Genomic DNA, 19962 nt, shown 5'->3' on the forward strand with positions numbered 1-19962 from the left:
AGGCTTTGGTAAGCAGTTTCTTACCAAGATTCTAAAATGTTTGTTTCCTATCATTATATTATCCACATATGCTCTCCTACTTGGATGGAGCCCAGGTGAGGAGGGACTTCCATTCTGCTTCTGCAAACAGTGTTCTTTAATAAGTCAATCTTGGTAGGTAATTAACTCAATATTCCACTGTCAGGACTTATCCATAAGAGCTATGGTACAAGAAATATTTGGGGGACACAGAGGTGATGACAAATCAGTCTTCTATAACTATTTTCATCCAATGATAGAAATGGTCTTTGACTAAGAAGAACATGATTCTTTTTCAATAAAATAAAAAAAATCTATTAGTTGGAGAGGAGACCTTAGATTTTCAGGAGTAGAAGATGTCTGGAATCCAGGTATCACTGCAAGTTTATTTTATTCAATAATAAAAATTATTATTTCTGGGAAAGATATGATGGGTCTGCCACAAAATAGTATCTGTTTTTCTTTGTTGGTCCAACTTTCCAGGTTTTAAAGTCAAAGTATTAACAACTGACAAGCAATAATGATGCAAGGAACACTTTCTTTGAAACCATTGGAAATTCATCACAGCGTGCCCTTGGCAATGGGTTACTTGTTCTTATTGACCATGTCAGTTCAGCAGACCCTATGGTGAATACTGTGGTTTCTGACAATGGACATGAAGAGGTGAAGATCCAGAACTTTGTCCACCCTGCGTATGTCATAACACAGTACAGTGATGTCATAACTTCCCAGGCTCTTAAAAAACCTCCAGCAGCTCTAAAAGTGAAAGTTTAATAATTTTGGCCCAACCATCACACAAAGTAATTAATGAAACAAGACAAAAAGGAAATGGCATGCAGTTACATATCCTGCTTATGTTTTTCAATGTCAAAGTATGTGGTAAAAGGAAATATTCATACACATTCTTGCTACACAGCCATCACCTCATATCTAGTATAAACAGAAAAAAGAGAGAACTAGACAATTCAGTAACATGTGCTGTCAGAGAACTCTAAGAGAGCAGTAAGGAATGGAAGACAGTGAGTTCTAGGCCAGCCTGAGCTTCATTGTAACTTCTAAGCCAACCTTGGTATACTGAGACCTGGTCTCAAATGTCAATGTGGAAAACTTAGGAGGTGTCTAGCCTACTAAAGGAACTACACTCAAGAAAGAAATCCTAGGAATGGGAGAAAAGTTCTTCCCCAGAGATGAGTACACCTTATTTGTTATCAATTATCAAATGATCAGCACTGACAGTGCTCATAAATATCATATATAAACCAAGAAGGGTCTATTTAAAAATATATCTTTTAAAATATACATTTATGTATTATATACTATATGTAATACAATATATTGTGTGCATGTATATGTTTATATATATATATGTATCAACAATTAGTGGAAAGAGATACCATAAATTTGAAAAAGAGCAAGGAGGCAATTATTGAAGGTTTTGTAGAGAACAAGGGAAAGGAGAAATAATGCAATTATATTATTATCTCAAACAATTAAAGAAATATTAAAAATATTAATATTAAAAATGAAACCAACAGGTAATTTAACATAAAATATCTATAAATCCCTATATTTATTTTTACTCCAGCCCAAACCAACAGGTAATTTAACATAAAATATCTATAAATCCCTATATTTATTTTTACTCCAGCCTGTATTTGAAAAGCACATAATTACTGCAAGTATATTTTATAAAAATGATTTTTATTTTACTCAGGGTGAATCATTATGGGAGGGAGAACACTCTCTTGAATTATGATCACATATTACATATCTCTGTACTAATGCATTTCACACAATTTAAAGGAGCCCAAGGAAGGATAATAAAACTAAAATAAAATGCCTTATAAGACATTTGACAAAAGTATCTGCTTGATCATTGAAGGATGTAGATAAATCATTACTTGCAACATTCTCAGTCTTAAGACTGAAGGTCACAACATAAACTGGCATATGCCACCCTTGGTAGACAGGCTTGCAAACACTATAAAATAGGCAATGCCTCCCGAGTAACTTTGTTGACAAGCTACTCATGCCATTTGGTGCCACATCACAATATCACAATACTACCTGATAGACATTTCCAGAATACTCACCCCCACATATCCCCATACTTTTTTCTGCATTCTACATCAAATATTGATATACCCTAGGAAGAGAAATAATATGAAATGTTATTTTTTTCTATGTGTGTTGACCATTATATGAAAAAGGCATGACACAAGTCTCAGGACACCAGGTTCTTTATCTAACTCCTCCAAAGTCAGTTGAAAGAAGGTCTCTAAGGGAGAAGAAGATGGAGGAGACCAATTACATGAAGAAATTAAAGTTATTTATGATTTCTTTCCCATGGTATTATACATTTCAAATGTTTTCTTCTCTATTTAAACGAAGAATTTGTTCATTTTCTGCTATACTGTTTGGATAATGTATTGACTCTGAAATCCTGAAACACTCCATCTTTTCTATTCTTTGGGTGCGAGAGGGCACCAAGAATCAGGAAGATTGCCAAAAATATGCAAAACCTATTTTTTTCTCAATTACTGACACTATCACCTAATCCCTTACCTAGAATTCTAGTGTAATCAGTAAATTGAACATATAATTTATGCTTGGAGTATATATATTATATTTATATAAATCTTATTGGTCAAATTAACTGAAAAGTAAGCAATAAAGTATAGGAAAAATAGGTTGGCCTTTTAGTGTACATACTCAACATGGTAAGATGAGGAACACCAATTTACATAAAGCAAACAAAATTTGAATAATTGGTCTGCATTTACACCTTTAAAACCTTGGGATATACAGTGTTGGATAAATGTATATAGACTTGGAAGAGAGAAGGAAAAGTATAGAGAGTTATAAAAAGAAGTAAATGGTTTCTTTTAAAAAATAAAACATAGTCTTTAAAACCTTGGGATATATATAATTTGTAGTTTAGTGGTATTGTAATTTTGTAGGATATAATTGCATGTAACTCAGTGTACCTCAAACTCTGTGTGTATCATAAGGGTGACCTGAATATCCTTATCCTACTGATTTTATTGCCTGTGTACTAGAATAACAGACGTGTGCAATGGCCAGTGTGGCTATTTCTGTGATTAAGCAGAGTGAGCTAGACAGAGAACTTCAGAATAAATTTCCTCTTCAGCTTTGTGAAATTAGGTAACTGGGTAGATGATGGAGTTCTGCCTGTGGATCATTTTCCTCATGCTGAGAACCAGGCTCGTGTAAGGTTTCTCAGAGGCCATAATGAAAGGAGAAGGAAACATGAGTTCTGTTTGCTTGTCCAGTAGCAGACTTGGCTGGACTAGGGCTGGAGCCTGATCATTGAAAGAGTTAAGGTTGTAGGTTTTTTTTTGGATCAGATTCTTTCCCCTGGGCTGAGTTTGCCAGTCCTAAAACAGCTAGATCTGGGATATCTTGCGTTCTCTTTGCCAGTGTTGTTTGATTTACCTCTCTGCTGACCTTTGCCATTAAGCCATGCAAATAGTATGTAAAAAAAAAAGCAATGCTGTTTAAGACACATGCTTGTCATGAGTTGTCAGCTTATGTAAGACTCTCAGTCTCAGTTATGTGTCTTCTCTACTTCTTGTCTCCGGTCCTCACCCTCCACATCTCACAATCTTCACATTTGGGACCCCATTTCCTGCAGATTAAGGTGACGTTTTGCCCAACATGGGGCTCAAGTATAGGAAATATCAAGAATGAGCACTGCCACAATGAATATATAAAATGAGTCAGATCGGAGACTGTTTAAAAGAAAGAAAGGGTAACAGAACATGTTAGAGTTTCTAATGAGCACTTTCTTTTCCTTCATAGGCTTCCTTTGTCTCTGCATTCATGTTCTAGCTAATGCTTGTAAAGCATTTAGAAAAGTTACTTATATTCACTAAAAAAATATCTCCTTGGTTTCCTGAAGAAAGTTCTGTAAGTTTAAAGACGTGTAAATGTGTAGGTGAATGGTTAAAAATACAATACCACCTATGAAGTCCAAGAAAGTTTCCTATGGACGGATTTATGATGAAACAATACCCAGTTCTTTCTTTCTTTCTTTCTTTCTTTCTTTCTTTCTTTCTTTCTCATTCTCAGTCTTCCCCATCAACACCTCACCATTCAAGACCCTCATTCCTTGGATTAGAATCAGTCTAAAATATGCAAATCCTTTGATTTGATACCCAACTCCCTATAATTAACCCCATAATTAAGATATTGTTGTACACACTAGTGATGAGTAAGCAGGTTCAGGAAACCATGGCCATCATCTATACAGCAAGCTTGTGCCAGTCTTCACTACAGCATACTTCTTGTAACAAAACCCAAAACAAAAGAAAACATAATGCAAAAAAGTGTATTTCAAAGGAAATAAATTTAAAATGTCATCTGAAAAATGAAGGGAAAATGATTGCTTATTTTCAATTTCATGAGAGTATGAAATTATTAGTAAATTAAGCAAAAAAATCAGTTTGGAAGATTTATGAGATGATTGATAGGACTCAAGTTTTTGGAAAAGGAAATTATCTAGCAGTAAATGCTTCACACTGACACTGTTGTTGGTCTCATGGGTGTGAACCTAGGGATGACAGTCCAGGAGCCTTTCCCTTTAGGAATATTCCACAAAGGCTCTATATAAATTCACAGGTCTGATTATATATGTATGTGCGTGTTTATAGATATGTATACATTTATATAAAAATACACAAACACTTTATATCTATGTGTGTATATATGTACACACACACACACACACATATATATATATTCCTCTCACCACAATCTAGTTTTTGCCTTTTTATGAAGTTGTCATATAACACTTTTTTTGAATATCAATTCTGTTTCTGTTTCAAAGCACAAAACTCATTTAATGGTTAAATATCAAAGGTTGACAGGCAACATCATCCCATCTCCCATAATCCCACACACCAGCATTCTGTATAAGGTTCTACTTTGTAGAGAAAAGGAGTAAAACCTTTTTCTTTGAGCTCTCAGTGCACCCTACTTACACACACAAGAAATCATAAGTGACAAAAACACAGCTAGAGCCTTAAAAATAATAACAGGATATGTAATGGTTATATTGAGGATTCAGTTATCTGCATATTCCTCATAAGTAACTGTGTGCCTTTATAAGCATGCACTAGAGGTACTCAGCAGGAAGGGAAAATGTTAGTATTCAACTCTGATGTGACTAGTGCATTAAAGTTGCTGAGATGCAGCCCAAGATCCTTGATATATATTTCTTAAAACACTGAATCAGAAAAACTGTAATTTTCTGGAATCTGTACTGAAAATACTGAAATCTGATGCTTCCAAATTCTATATTTTCAGGTTTTTAGCATCTGGTAATACTTTGTTAACATTTAAGACTGACATATGACACAAAATTCAGGTCCCTTAAAACCACATGTCTAATCTTGCCCAGGATAAATGGTCAAAGATCAGTGTGTAGCACCAACAATTCTGAAAGCTGTAAAATGTAGCATCCAATGACCGTATAAACTGATGAACTGACATAATCTCATGAAATAGTCACAGACAAAAGAACTAAATTATAAATGGGGCACTGAACTGAACAGAGAATTCTCAGCAGAGGAAGTTCAAATGGACAAAAGACACTTAAGGTCATGCTCAACCTCCTTAGCGATCAGGGAAATGCAAATCAAAACAACTTTGAGATATCATCTTACACCTGTCAGCATGGCTAAAGTCAAAAACACCAATGATAGCCTTTGCTGGAGAGGCTGTGGAGGAACGGGTACCCTCATCCATTGCTGGTGGGAATGCAATCTTGTACAACCACTTTGGAAATCAGTGTTTCGGTTCCTTAGGGAATTCGGGATCATCCTACCCCTGGACCCAGCAGTACCACTCTTGGGTATATACCCAAGAGATGCCCTATCATATGACAAGAGCATTTGTTCAACCATGTTCATAGCAGTATTATTTGTAATAGCCAGATCCTGGAAACAGCCTAGATGCCCCTCAATGGAAGAGTGGATGAAGAAAGTGTGGAATATCTACACATTAGAGTACTACGCTGCGGTAAAAAACAATGACTTCTCGAATTTTGCATGCAAATGGATGGAAATAGAAAACACTACTCTGAGTGAGAACCTTCATCTGGTGATGGATGGAGATTGAGACAGAGACCCACACTGGAGCACTGGACTGAGCTCCCAAGGAACCAATGAGTAGCAGAAGGAGGGGGAACATGAAAAAAGAAGTTGGGACCACGAGGGGTGCACCCACCCACTGAGACAGTGGAGCTGATCTACTGGGAGCTCACCAAGGCCAGCTGGACTGTGACTGAAAAAGCATGGGTTAAAACTGGACTCTCTGAACATGGCGAATAATGAGGGCTGATGAGAAGCCAAGGACAATGTCACGGGGTTTTGATCCTATGCAATGTGCTGGCTTTGTGGGAGCCTAGCCAGTTTGGATGTTCACCTTCCTAGATATGGACAGAGGGGGGAGGACCTAGGACTTACCACAGGGCAGGGAACCCTGACTGCTCTTTGGACTGGAGATGAGGGGGAGAGAAGTGGGAGGAGGGGGAGAAGGATGGGAGGAGTGGGAGAAGGGTGGGTGGAGGGGGAGGGAAATGGGAGGCTGGGAGGAGGTGGAAACTTGTTTTTTTTTTCTTCCTTTTTTCAATAAAAAAAATAAAAAAAAAACAAAAAAAAGAAATTACAAGCATAACTCACCTTCCTATATTTAAGCATTGTCCCAACAAAAGGCAGAGGTTTGGGGCCAGGAATCCCTAACTTCTTAAAAAGTCCATGGGAAGAGGTTCCATACCTCAAACATAGAGGAAGAAACCAGGTCATGAGCTTGTTAACACACATATATATTCACATATGTACACACATTAACCATGAATACATATAAATGAGACATATGTGAATAAGTGTATTTATGCTTCTGAATGAGTGAATATGTATATTCATTGCATGTGCAAAATATTAAATCTTATTTACTATTATGTAATGTATAATATTAAATCATTGTACCACATGCATAAATATACATATTCAATCATTCAGAAACATCAATAAACTTATTTACATATGTCCTCATTTATGTATATTATTTCGTAGTATATCAGTATGTACTGATTTCTTTCCCCTTGGGTACAACTATTGACAACTACAAAAGTCTATCTACTGAGGGAGAATTTAACATAAAATTGTGGTACAATAATCCTGTTAACACACAATTTATAAACCTTTAGGTAAACTCTTAAAGGCCCCAGTCCTAGAGTTAATATGTAATAAAACTTTCTAACCTTAAATTTGATTGTTACTGAGGGGCTCACCAGAGTTAGCAAGTAAGCCAACATCATCAGTGTGGGTAACAGCAATGCAAGATTCACATGATTCCTTCTCAACATTATGTGAACAGTCAATAGTGAGGTTGCTCAGTGGTGAAGGGCAGTCCACCAGCATAGTTGCTTGACAAGACTCTAATTTGTTCTGTCCCTCAGAATGAAAATTGTGCAGAGTTTCCCAGATGCAGCTTTTAGCCTAGAATTATGGCTTTGCAGCTAAGAGCAATTGCTGCTCTTGAAGGGGACAGAGGTTCGGTTACCAGCAGCCACATGACAGCTCACAACTGTCTATTATTCCAGTGCCTTGGAAATCCAATGCATTATTTTTAACCTCAATGGGCATCTGAAATGCAGGTGGTACATATACATACATGCAGGCACAATTGTCATATGCACAAAAAATAAATATATTTTTAAAGATATAGAGTTTGAGTCATCTTCTGTTTAAGAATAAAATTTTGATGCTGCAGCTGTCTTTGAGTCATTCCTGCTCTTGCAATAAAGATCTCAAATTACTGTAATAACCGCATAAACTCATGTTTCTGCAAGGTGGACTTTAGACAAATGTCTACCTTTGTCTTTCAGTGGTGCCCTACTGAGGTGAAATATTGTTTCTTCTCATCTTTCCAGGAAAGGTTGAACAGCACTATGCTGTGCCCCAGTGAAGTGACTAATGACTAATTCTATCCTGTTTCTTCATAGATAGCACAATGCCAGCTTTCTGTACTAACATGATCACTCACAAGACATTTAGGTATTAATTGTTGTCTTTAATCCAACAACATCGGTGACAATACTCTCAGAGAAGGCAGGCCTGAGTCTAAGTAATAATTAATAGCTCATATGTAGATTATTACATTGTGGGTTCTAGATCCTGCAAATCCTCCTGTTCAGTTGTGACAAACTAATGACAAACAAATGGCAGGAAACTATCCTGTAGAAACAGCTCAGTCTAACCATTTTAAGCCTACTGGAACTTTGACAGTAGTTGAGAACTTTTGACTGAAAAGCACAGTGAGATACATGGTTTAGTTTACAGCCAAAATACATTCAGCTGTGACAGTATTAATTTCCATTGGATTATATCTTCTAGTTTTCAGATAGGTAAAAAGGGTCTGAGAATCATTCTAACTCTAGGACCACAAAGGAGAGGCATCAGTCCTTACTCACAGGTAGAGGAACACCAGGATGGTAGCCAGCAGGGCCCATGTTTCCATGGAAAGGTTTAGAATCAGGTCCATATTCTTTTCTTCCAAGAAATCTGCTCTCTGACTTTTCCTTATAGGTGAGGACTTTAGTTCTCCTTCTGAGACCAGGGGTGAAACTCTGAAGCTAAGCCACAGTATTTATGTTCTAGGAAAGGGGGTGGAGCAGTTGATACTGCCAGTAGAAAGACCAAGTTTGTATCTATCATGGTTATGGAGAATATGGGTGTCCTCTTCACTTGGCAGTTCACAATAGTGCATGATCACCCACATTTTGACTTCTTCAATGTTCTTTTCTCTAGGAAATTAATAAATAATTAAACCAATGCTCTCAATGAGAACAGAGGTCATAGTTGTTTCTTAGAAATGCAGTAGACTGATGGACATTAAATTTCCTTGAATGTTTCTGTGGCTGTCTTCATTGTTAAAAAAATAAATCTTTGCAAACAAATCTCATATCTAAATCTTTATGTATGTGTATCCTTTCTCTGGAACTCCTGTGTATTATAGAAGGAATATTGTATTTCATAAGCACTTTTGGCAAAACAGTCATGTCTTCCAGTCAAAATCTAAAGTTCACCTTGCATTACTTTTGTTGCCTTTTTTAAATTAATGGAATATTCTAGAGATGCTTCACTCATATGTTCCCAATATTATGTCAGTTGAATATATTATTTATTTATTTTTTATTTTTTTATTTTTTTCCATTTTTTATTGAGAAAAGGAGAAAAAAAAACAAGTTTCCACCTCCTCCCAGCCTCCCATTTCCCTCCCCTCCTCCCACCCTTCTCCCCCTCCTCCCACCCTTCTCCCCCTCAGTTGAATATATTAAAGATAGTTTCAGATGCACCCAAGTGTATTAGGACATCACCCTTTGATTAACTTGATCAAGAGAAATCCCCAAGGTTGATTTTTCCACTTTTTCTCTTGTGACTTGCTTCTGAATGTAAACGTGGTGTTCTATCTGAGATTTATGCCTGTTGTTCTCCCTGGAACTATTTCTCATGTACAAGTTCCTAACAAACGGCTTTATTCTATATTTGTTGAACATCACATAAACCATAACATGGGAAAGAGATGATGGATGCTTTCCGAATATTTTATAATTTTACATGGAGAAAACTGATTTATTGACCCCAACAAACATTGCAACACTCAGAAAACAAAAAAGTTTTATAAGCCTACAACTGTCAAAGTACATCTATGAGCTGCTTGCAATGCCTATGATACATATTTATCTATTGGTTTGCTTCTAAAGTATTGGTCACTTTAGCTAATGATTACTACACCACACAAATACACACATGCATTACTTTTAATCTGTGGCATGATAGGATACATAATTATGATTTAATCTGTGCATTAGTTTAGGTATTAAAGTCTTCTAAGATATGAAATCCAAAGCAAATAAAGTTGCTTGGGACATTGTTGCATTAAAGGCAGGCTAAATAAACAGGGTAATTACACAATAGGGTACCAGGATAAGACTTGTGCAATATGAAGGTTTATTATTAACTTGGCTGTCAGTCTAAAAATGTTCAGTCTCTTCAAATCTAAGGGTTATAAACTGAACAAGATATATAGAGTTGTGTCAATACACAATCTTGATCAGATTGGATATCCTTAAGTGTTTGTTTAACTGAGTTGAAGGGATTATTAACTTTCAAATGACTTTGTAATTGGTTACAAAATGGAATCCTTTACATGGGTGAACAAAATGATATCTTGACTGATGCTGAATTCAAAGAGAGAAATACTACCTTAGAAGCATAATGTCATACATATTATGGTATAGTGATTTTCACTGTCATCTGTGAACATACACCACACTCCTAATGGTAGAGTCCTATGTGATGTCTTAGGAATCACACAGGAGGAACTGAGGAAGATTCTCTATAGTTAGCAAGTCTTTCTGGTTCAGTCAAAAGAATATGAATGTGGCACATCTGCCCTCATAACTTTCCTATATCTTTGGTTCAGATCCTAAAGACACAACCAACTAACTATTACCTCTTCCTGACACACTGCTCACCCTGTTTCTAGGCTCTTTTCCACAACTTGAACAGATAGCTGCTCAGGTACAGGCCAAGCCAGTCAAAAGGACATGTGAAGGCCATGGCAGTTGAGAGAAGAGAGAGGCAAAATCAACTGACAGAACTTCAGATAGGTGGCCCACATATATAATTACTCTATTCTCTCCAAACCCACACTTACTAACAATATCACCAGTGAAACCTCTCTTCCTAATCACCATGTACCACCATTAACTTAACATTAAGAGACTCTCTGCTTGACTAGATATCAGACCTGCTGTCTGAATACCAGGCCAGCAGACCATAGAAGACCAAAGAGAAAAGAGAAACTAAGGAACACAACAATCATCCAACAAAGACAAACTTAGAAATCAGTACCTAGACCTGTACTCATCTCAAACCTAGATGCCTAAACAGTGGAAGAATACAATCAATAACATCAAGGGCTATATGTTCCTATGAGAACCGAGCTATCCTACTATGACAAGATATGACAATTCTGACACTGCTGAAGCAAAAGAAAATGACCTTAAAACCAACTTTTCAAAGATAATAGAGTTTCTTTACAAGGAAAATAATAAATTTCTTAAAGAAGGCAAGACAAACAAACAATTAGTTGGAGGAAACAAATAACATGGTTTAAGACCTGAAAATGGAAATGGAATCAATAAAAAAACACAACTATAGGGAATTCTGGAAATGGAAAACCTAGGTAGTGGACATGAACTACTAGTGCAAGCATTACCAACAGAAGACATGGAAGAGAGGATTTCTGATGAAATTGACAAATTAGTCAAAAAATGTTAGATCTAAGAAATTCCTAGCACAAAGATATAGGAAATCTGGGACCAAACCTAAGAATAATAGGAATAGAAGGAGGAGATTTCTAGCCTAAAGGCCCAGAGAATATTTTCAACAAAATTATAGAAGAAATTTTTCTAGGCTAAAGAAGGACATACATATAAAGGAGAAGAAGCTTTTAGAACACCAAATATGATGGACCAGAAACGAAGACCCCCAACCATCACATGATAATCAAAACACTAAATGTCCAGCACAAAGAAAGACTATTAAATGTGCAAGAGGAAAAGACCAAGTAACATATAAATGTAGGCCTATGAGAATTACACTTGACTTCTTAGACCAGACTCTAAAATCCAGAAGGCCCTGGAGAAATGTACTGCATACTCTAAAAGACCACAAATTCCAGCCCAAAATACTTTATATGCAAAACTTTTAATCATTATAGATGGAGAAAAATGATATTTCATGATAAATTCAGTCAAACACTATATATCTAAAAGCTGTCCCTGGGGAAGAAAACAGAAGAGAACTCCAAAGCAAGGAGAAGGTCAACAACATTTATAAAAAACAGGAAATAAGAAATCTCATATGAGCAAAAGTGAAAGAAAGGAGAAAACTCATATACCCCATCACCACCATCATCACCACCATATTCACCACCACCAACAAATAACAGGAATTAACAATCTATTGGTCTCCAATATCCCTCAATATCAATATTATTCAATAAAAAGACACAGTCTAGCAGAATGGATGCAACATATGATACATCATTCTACTTCATTTAAGAAACATATAATAACATCAAAGATAAAGATTACCTCAGAATGAAGTGTTGGAAAGAAAGATATTCCAAACAAATGTACTTAACAAACAAGAGACTGCAGCTATCCTACTGTTTAAAAAAAAGGACTTCAAACCTAAACTAATTCAAAAGAGATGGGATAAAAATATTTCATACTCATGAAAGGACAAATCCATCAAGATGACATTTCGGTTTTTAACATCTATGCCTTAAAAGTAAGGGCAACTACGTTTGTAAAGAGAACATTATTGAAGCTTAATCAGACATTAACCCTCACACATTAATATTGTATGATTGCAATAGCTTTTTCTCATCAATGGACAGGTTATCCAGACAAATACTAAAGAGACAAATAGTGTATCTAATAGATGTTGTGAATCAAATGGACCCAAGAGATATCTACAGAACATTTCACCTGAAAAGAAAAGCATATACCTTCTCCTCTCTACCTCATAGATATTCTCCAAAACAGATTGTAGTGATGAGGTGCGCTGATCTGCTTTTTGTCGTGCCTAGCTCCCGCATGACTAGCTTAGCCCGAAAATAATTACACGGAAACTGTATTCTTTTAAACACTGCCTGGCCCATTATATCTAGCCTCTTCTTGGCTAATTCTCACATCTTTTTTTTATTTTTTATTTTATTTATTTATTTTTTTTATTGAGAAAAGGAAAAAAAAACTTTCCCCCATCTCCCAGCCTCCCATTTCCATCCCCCTCCTCCCACCCTTCTCCCTCGTCCCCCTCTCCTCTCCCCCTCCCTCTCCAGTCCAAAGAGCAGTCAGGGTTCCCTGCCCTGTAGAAAGTCCAAGGTCCTCCCCCCTCCGTCCATGTCTAGGAAGGTGAACATCCAAACTGGCTAGGCTCCCACAAAGCCCAACCATGAAGTAGGATCAAAACCCCATGCCATTGTCCTTGGCTTCTCATCATACCTCATTGTTCGCCATGTTCAGAGAGTCCGGTTTTATCCCATGCTTATTCAGTCATAGTCCAGCTGGCCTTGGTGAGCTCCCAATAGATCAGCCCCACTGTCTCAGTGGGTGGGTGCACCCCTCGTGGTCCCGACTTCTTTGCTCATCTTCTCTCTCCTTCTGCTCCTCATTGGGACATTGGGAGCTCAGTCCAGTGCTCCAGTGTGGGTCTCTGTCTCAATCTCCATCCATCACCAGATGAAGGTTCTATGGTGATATGCAAGATATTCGTCAGTATTGCTATAGGATAGGGTCATTTCAGGTTCGCTATCCTCAGCTGCCCAAGGACTAACTGGGGACATCGCCTTGGGCTCCTGGGAGCCACTCCAGGTTCAAGCCTCTTGCCAGCCATAAGGTTGTTCCCTTAACTAAGAATTGTGCTTCCGTGCTCCCCTATCCACCCTTCCTTTATCCCAATCATCCTGTTTCCCCAAGTTCCCCACATCCTCCCCTTCTCACTTTTCTCTCCCCATCTCCCCTTACCCCCAACCCACCCTACCCCCAAGATCCCACTTTCCTCCCCGGCAATTTTGTCTACTTCCCATAGGCAAGAGGATAACTATATGTTTTTCCTTGGGTTCACCTTCTTATTTAGCTTCTTTAGGTTCACCAAATGTAGACTCCGTGACCCTTATTTATGGCTAGAAACCAATTATGAGTGAGTACATCCCATATTCATCTTTTTGGGTCTGGGTTACCTCACTCAGGATAGTGTTTTCTATTTCCATCCATTTGCATGCAAAATTCGAGAAGTCATTGTTTTTTACCACAGCGTAGTACTCTAATGTGTAGATATTCCACACTTTCTTCATTCATTCTTCCATTGAAGGACATATAGGTTGTTTCCAGGATCTGGCTATTATAAATAATACTGCTATGAACATAGTTGAACAAATGCTTTTGTCATATGATTGGGCATCTCTTGTGTATATTCCCAAGACTGGAATGGCTGGTTCCAGGGGTAGGTTGATCCCGAATTTCCTGAAACACCGAAACACTGATTTCCAAAGTGCTTGCACAAGATTGCATTCCCACCAGCAATGGATGAGTGTACTCCTTCCTCCACAGCCTCTCCAGCAAAGGCTATCATTGGTGTTTTTGATTTTAGCCATTTTGACAGGTTTAAGATGGTATCTCAAAGTTGTTTTGATTTGCATTACCCTGATTGCTAAGGAGGTTGAGCATGACCTTAAGTGTCTTTTAGCTATTTGAACTTCTTCTGTTGAGAATTCACTGTTCAGATCAGTGCCCCATTTTTTAATTGGGTTAATTAGCATTTTAAAGTCTAGTTTCTGGAGTTCTTTATATATTTTGGAGATCAGACCTTTGTCTGTTGCAGGGTTGGTAAAGATCTTCTCCCAGTCAGTAGTTTGCCTTTTTGTCTTAGTGACAGTGTCGTTTGCTTTACAGAAGCTTCTCAGATTTAGTAGGTCCCATTTATTCAATTATCCATTATGATCAAGTAAGTTTCATCCCAGAGATGCATGGCTGGTTCAACATATGAAAATCTTTCAATGTAATCCATCATATAAATAAACTGAAAGACAAAAACCATATGATCATTTCATTAGATGTTGAAAAAGCATGTGACAAAATCCAACATCCCTTAATGATAAAAGTTTTGGAGAGATTAGGGATACAAGGGTCATACCTAAATATAATAAAAGCAATATACAGCAAGCCGACAGCTAATATCAAATTAAACGGAGAGAAACTCAAAGCCATCCCACTAAATTCAGGAACACGACAAGGCTGTCCACTCTTGCCATACCTCTTCAATATAGTGCTTGAAGTTCTAGCAATAGCAATAAGATAACATAATGGGATCAAGGGGATTCGAATTGGATAGGAAGAAGTTAAACTTTCATTATTTGCAGATGATATGATAGTCTACATAAGCGACCCCCAAAACTCCACCAAAGAACTTTTACAGCTGATAACACCTTTAGTGATGTGGCTGGATACAAGATCAACTCCAAAAAATCAGTGTAAGCTCTCTTTCTTATCCATATTGCAAGTCTGCCTAGTTTTCAGGGTTAACTTGCTCATTTACATTTTAACTAGCACCAGATATGTGTATGGGCCTGGAACTGTAGTTCACTGAGGCTACTTTTTTTCAGCTTGGCTGTCAGGCTGGAAAGCATGATCTTGGCTTACAACTGAAGCTGGGACATGCATTGAGGTCCAAGCTATGCTCTGTCCACTTAGTAGTGTCCTGATGGGGACATGGAACCCTGAAGGCCAGTCCCTCATTGCCTGCTGTGCCTGGGAAGGGCACAGACTACATTCAGCAGTCCTGCCTTAGACTGTGATCAGCTGATAAACTTAATTCAGGTTCCTAGGTGCCTGCCATTTTAGCGGCTCTGAGAGACTACCATGAGAGACCACAACCTTAGGCAGGTATAATCATGATGTTTTCTTTAACTATCCTTGCTTTTTCATTTTAAATCTTGTAATCACAAAATTAGGAGAATTCCTGAATCCTCTCCTCTGTTAATCGCCATAGACTTGTCCATACAGGCTCCTTGGATCATGGGTCAATTAGCCTCTAGGCATTTACATTGTCTGGCTCTGGATGCTGACTGTGGGAGGTATAGTCCCCTAAACTTTTTTGTGTTCTGCCTTTCCTGGCTCCACTGTACAGACTCATCTGGCTACAGCACATGTGCATGGGTCAGACTCAGCAGTAACCCAGGCCATTACTGGGCTATGTACCGCATTCCTTCTACTCTTACTACCCATTAAGCATCCACAGAGGCTGTGGCTCAGTGACTACAGGACTGGCACTTGCAAAGGAGAAAGCAAGGGCTCCTTTTGGCCTCTCCAAGTCCTGGAGCACTCCGAAAGTGGCAGTGTTTATGCCACCAAAACGGGGGCAGGAATATAATATTTACAAACTCTAAAAATCTCTGCCTTTGCCTTTGCTCCATTACAGCTCCTCTAGCTATCAAAATAATCTAAACAACTGTACAGATAATTGAACACTATTTCCTTGTCCCATATTTACAAATATTTAAAGTTTTACTCCCATCCCATTTTTTTTGCCTTGCATTAGTTTTTTATTATCTACTATTTATTCCTGAGGGCTCATTACTCACTTTTATACCTGTGATGCAATTTTCTTACAGGGTCAATCATGTGATCCCTTGTGTGCCTGGCCACACTTCTGTGCATTTGGGGTTTACCAGTTGCGCCCGTGTAGTAGCACCATATGTTGGTGACCAGTCTCAACACCAAATACAGCTGCCATGATAGGGGAGTGGGGATTAGAAATATACGAGTATGAAGACAATACATACAGGAAAACAATAAAACAGAAAACATAGAATAATACTGGAAGGGAGTTCCAGTGAGTGAATACTAAAATTGCCCACATTTAACTTCCAATTGCTTAAAATACCCCAACCCCAAGAGATAGGAGTAAGATATAAAAAAAACTGCATTAAAACAATACAAAGAAATGAACAGACCAGTTGAAGGTTGTGGGTTACATTCATATTTAATAATCTGTTGCTAGAACAAAACAAGTCACACTCATACCCTAGACCAAAACATTCTGCAGGTATACTACTCCCTGGGTGGAATCCAATGTTATCTCCTTAAGGGAACTAAAGACTTAGTTGGATCCCTAGACTTTTGTTCTAAGTAGAAAAATATCTACTTCTCTATTTTGAAATACAAGGTCTGGATATTAGCTACACCTATGGACAAAAACCTTGAGAAAGCAGAACTCTCTGCTCTAAATCTAGGTGGGACCTTTGTTTGAGGTAGAAACAGATGATAACCTGGAAGGAATAGAGGTAAGTTCCAACTCCCTGATCTTTGGTCAAGGTGGAAATAGGTTCACATATATTGGGGCCTCTACATTCCAGTGTGTGAAAGTGGGATCTGTGCTTCAGGAGGTCCCTCTTCTTCAAATTGGTGCAGGTATATCCTGTGGTTTAGGTGCTCTTCCTCCATGTGCAGGCAGTTTTGTGCTTTTGCTGGACACTGGCATAGCACTGATGCTCCTCCAGGGGTAGGCAGGGCTAAGGTTTTAGTAGATCTAGATGCCATTGTAGGTGGAGAGGTGTAGGTGGAGGCTTCTCCGAGGTCTTCTGGGCTCTGGTGTTTGGGGAAAGGCACAGGATGTGTTTCTGGGGCCTATGGTCTGGAGATTAGGGCCCTCTAACTGGTGAGCAAGATATACACCTTTCCAGGTGGGGGCAGGGCCTATGATCTTGTAATAGCAGATGCCTTGGGGGTAGTTGGGGATGTGGGGAGGCTACTTCCAGATCTCTAGAGATACAATGGGTGGGGTGTGGCATGAGATGTGCCTCTGGGGACTATGGCCTAGAGAATGAGGCCCTCCAGCTAATGAGTCAGATACTCACTTTTCCAAGTGTGAGTTGGGCACACATTTCTTCATACATCAAAGTATACATTGAGCACACACATATCCTAGATAAGGCACAGGACAATATCATGATGAAATACCTTCTTTAGTGATTAAAATTTTTTATGATGTAAAGAGAGATTCATTTAGACTTAATTATAGAGGTTGGAGTCTGAGATTGGGCTTTTCTGCTGGCTTAGGCCACATATTGTGGATGAAATAAATATTAGAGTGAACACACATATCTCATGTCAGGACATAGACAGAATAAAGATGGTCCAGGGACTTAACAATGTCTTTGGGAAACATCTCAAGTGACATTAGAACTCTAAGATGCTTCATCCCTGCCCAACAGAACCAATCCAGTTACCATGCCTTACACATGGACCACTAGAGGACAATCATTTAACTATGACAAGAAACATTATGATTTCTGACACTTATGTTTTAATACATATTTTGAAGCCCTCTTAGTTTAAATCATATGATGTGGAATTCCTTTCTGTATGCAGTGAATGTTTTATTGTGATTGGTTAATAAAGAAGCTGCTTTTAGTCAATGTCTTAGGAGAATAGAGCTGGGCAGATGATACAGATAGAGATGTAGGGAGACAGTAGGCAGAGCTGGGAAGAAGCCTTGTAGCTGTCACAGGGAGCAGACACCAGACACCAGATGGAATGGAACTTTACGGGTAGGCCACAACAATGTGGTGATACACAGAATAATAGAAATTGGTTAATTTAAGATATAAGAGCTAGCTAATAAGAAGCTTGAGCTGATATGCCAAGCAGTGTTGTAATAATATATAGAGATTTTCTGTGATTATTTCAGGTTTGGCCAGCCATGAAACCAACAAGCAGCCTCTATCTAGAAAATGGTGCACAACAAATGTGTGGGACTGATGACCTCCAACCACTTCAGATACAGATGCTTGTGTGTCCAGTTGGGGTTGGGAGGAAAATAGCTGAGACCATGTCTGCAGTTCAGTGTCCCCTGCCACAGCAGGCAGTGTGATCAGATCTACTAAGAGTGCACAGGCAGGCGAGCATGGTGGATTCCTTCCTCCATACATAGAGCACTTTCCTGGCCATGCAGTGTGCTGCGTGACAGATTTCACCCTTTCACAAAAAAAAGTGTTTATGTGCTGCACGAGCTACCCAGAGTTGAGGTGGTAAAGATAGCTCCCATCCTACAGTCTCAGAGGCAGTGAACATCTTCCTTTGCCATGTTAGACTGGGTCAAGCCAAAGGCAATACAATCTTGGTCTTAGCCATGCCACCTAGCATTTTAAGAAGCACTTCTGGACAGAAAAGGATTTCACATATGCAGTAGGACAGATACAGACATAAAAGACCTCTAAACGAGACAGTGTGTTTTATTTCAAGTTTTTTTTCCGTTTTTTTTTTATTGAGAAAAGGAAAAAAAAAACAAGTTTCCACCACCGCCCAGCCTCCCATTTCCCTCCCCCTCCTCCCCCCACCCTTCTACCCCTCCTCCCACCCTTCTCCCCCTCCCTCCACTCCTCTCCCCCTCCCTCTCCAGTCCAAAAAGCAATCAGGGTTCCCTGCCCTGTGGTAAGTCCTAGGTCCTCCCCTCTCCGTCCATTCCTAGGAAGGTGAACATCCAAAGTGGCTAGGCTCCCACAAAGCCAGCACATTACGTAGGATCAAAACCCCATGCCATTGTCCTTGGCTTCTCATCAGCCCTCATTGTTCGCCATGCTCAGAGAGTCCAGTTTTATCCCATGCTTTTTCAGTCACAGTCCAGCTGGCCTTGGTGAGCTCCAAATAGATCAGCTCCACTGTCTCAGTGGGTGGGTGCACCCCTTGTGGTCCCAACTTCTTTGCTCATGTTCTCCCTCCTTCTGCTCCTCATTGGGACCTTGGGAGCTCAGTCCAGTGCTCCAGTGTGGGTCTCTGTCTCTATCTCCATCCATCACCAGATGATGGTTCTATGATGATATGCAAGATATTCGTCAGTATTGCTATAGGATAGGGTCATTTCAGGTTCCCTATCCTCAGCTGCCCAAGGAACTAACTGGGGACCTCGGCTTGGGCATCTGGGAGCCACTCTAGGTTCAAGTCTCTTGCCAAATCTAAGGTGGCTCCCTTAACTAAGAATTGTGCTTCCGTGCTCCCCTATGGACAAAGGTCTGATCTCCAAAATATATAGAGAACTCAGGAAACTAGACTTTAAAATGCTAATTAACCCAATTAAAAAATGAGGCACTGAACTGAATAAAGAATTCTCAGCAGAGGAAGTTCAAATGGACAAAAGACACTTAAGGTCATGCTCAACCTCCTTAGCGATCAGGGAAATGCAAATCAAAACAACTTTGAGATATCATCTTTCACCTGTCAGAATGGCTAAAATCAAAAACACCAATGAAAGCCTTTGCTAGAGAGGCTGTGGAGGAAGGGGTACC

At 38.8% G+C, this 19962-nt stretch overlaps 1 protein-coding gene across 1 annotated transcript in view; it reads right to left on the reverse strand.

Moving 5' to 3' along the window:
* Window positions 1-8675, reverse strand: part of LOC121446005 (cytochrome P450 3A13-like) — a 49212-nt gene extending 40537 nt beyond the window's left edge. The window contains exons 1-3 of the mRNA XM_041648256.1: window positions 8516-8675; window positions 6723-6816; window positions 2112-2164 (exon numbers count right to left, since the gene is read on the reverse strand). Coding sequence (XP_041504190.1) covers window positions 2112-2164; window positions 6723-6816; window positions 8516-8586 — 218 coding nt within the window. The 5' untranslated portion in view covers window positions 8587-8675. The remainder of the gene's footprint in view (window positions 1-2111; window positions 2165-6722; window positions 6817-8515) is intronic.
* Between the last annotated feature and the right edge of the window lie 11287 nt (window positions 8676-19962).

Source organism: Microtus oregoni, unplaced genomic scaffold (assembly GCF_018167655.1).
Source record: "Microtus oregoni isolate MIOR12 unplaced genomic scaffold, Mior012 000003F_ref0000135, whole genome shotgun sequence".
In the NCBI taxonomy this organism is placed as follows: Eukaryota; Metazoa; Chordata; class Mammalia; order Rodentia; family Cricetidae; genus Microtus; species Microtus oregoni.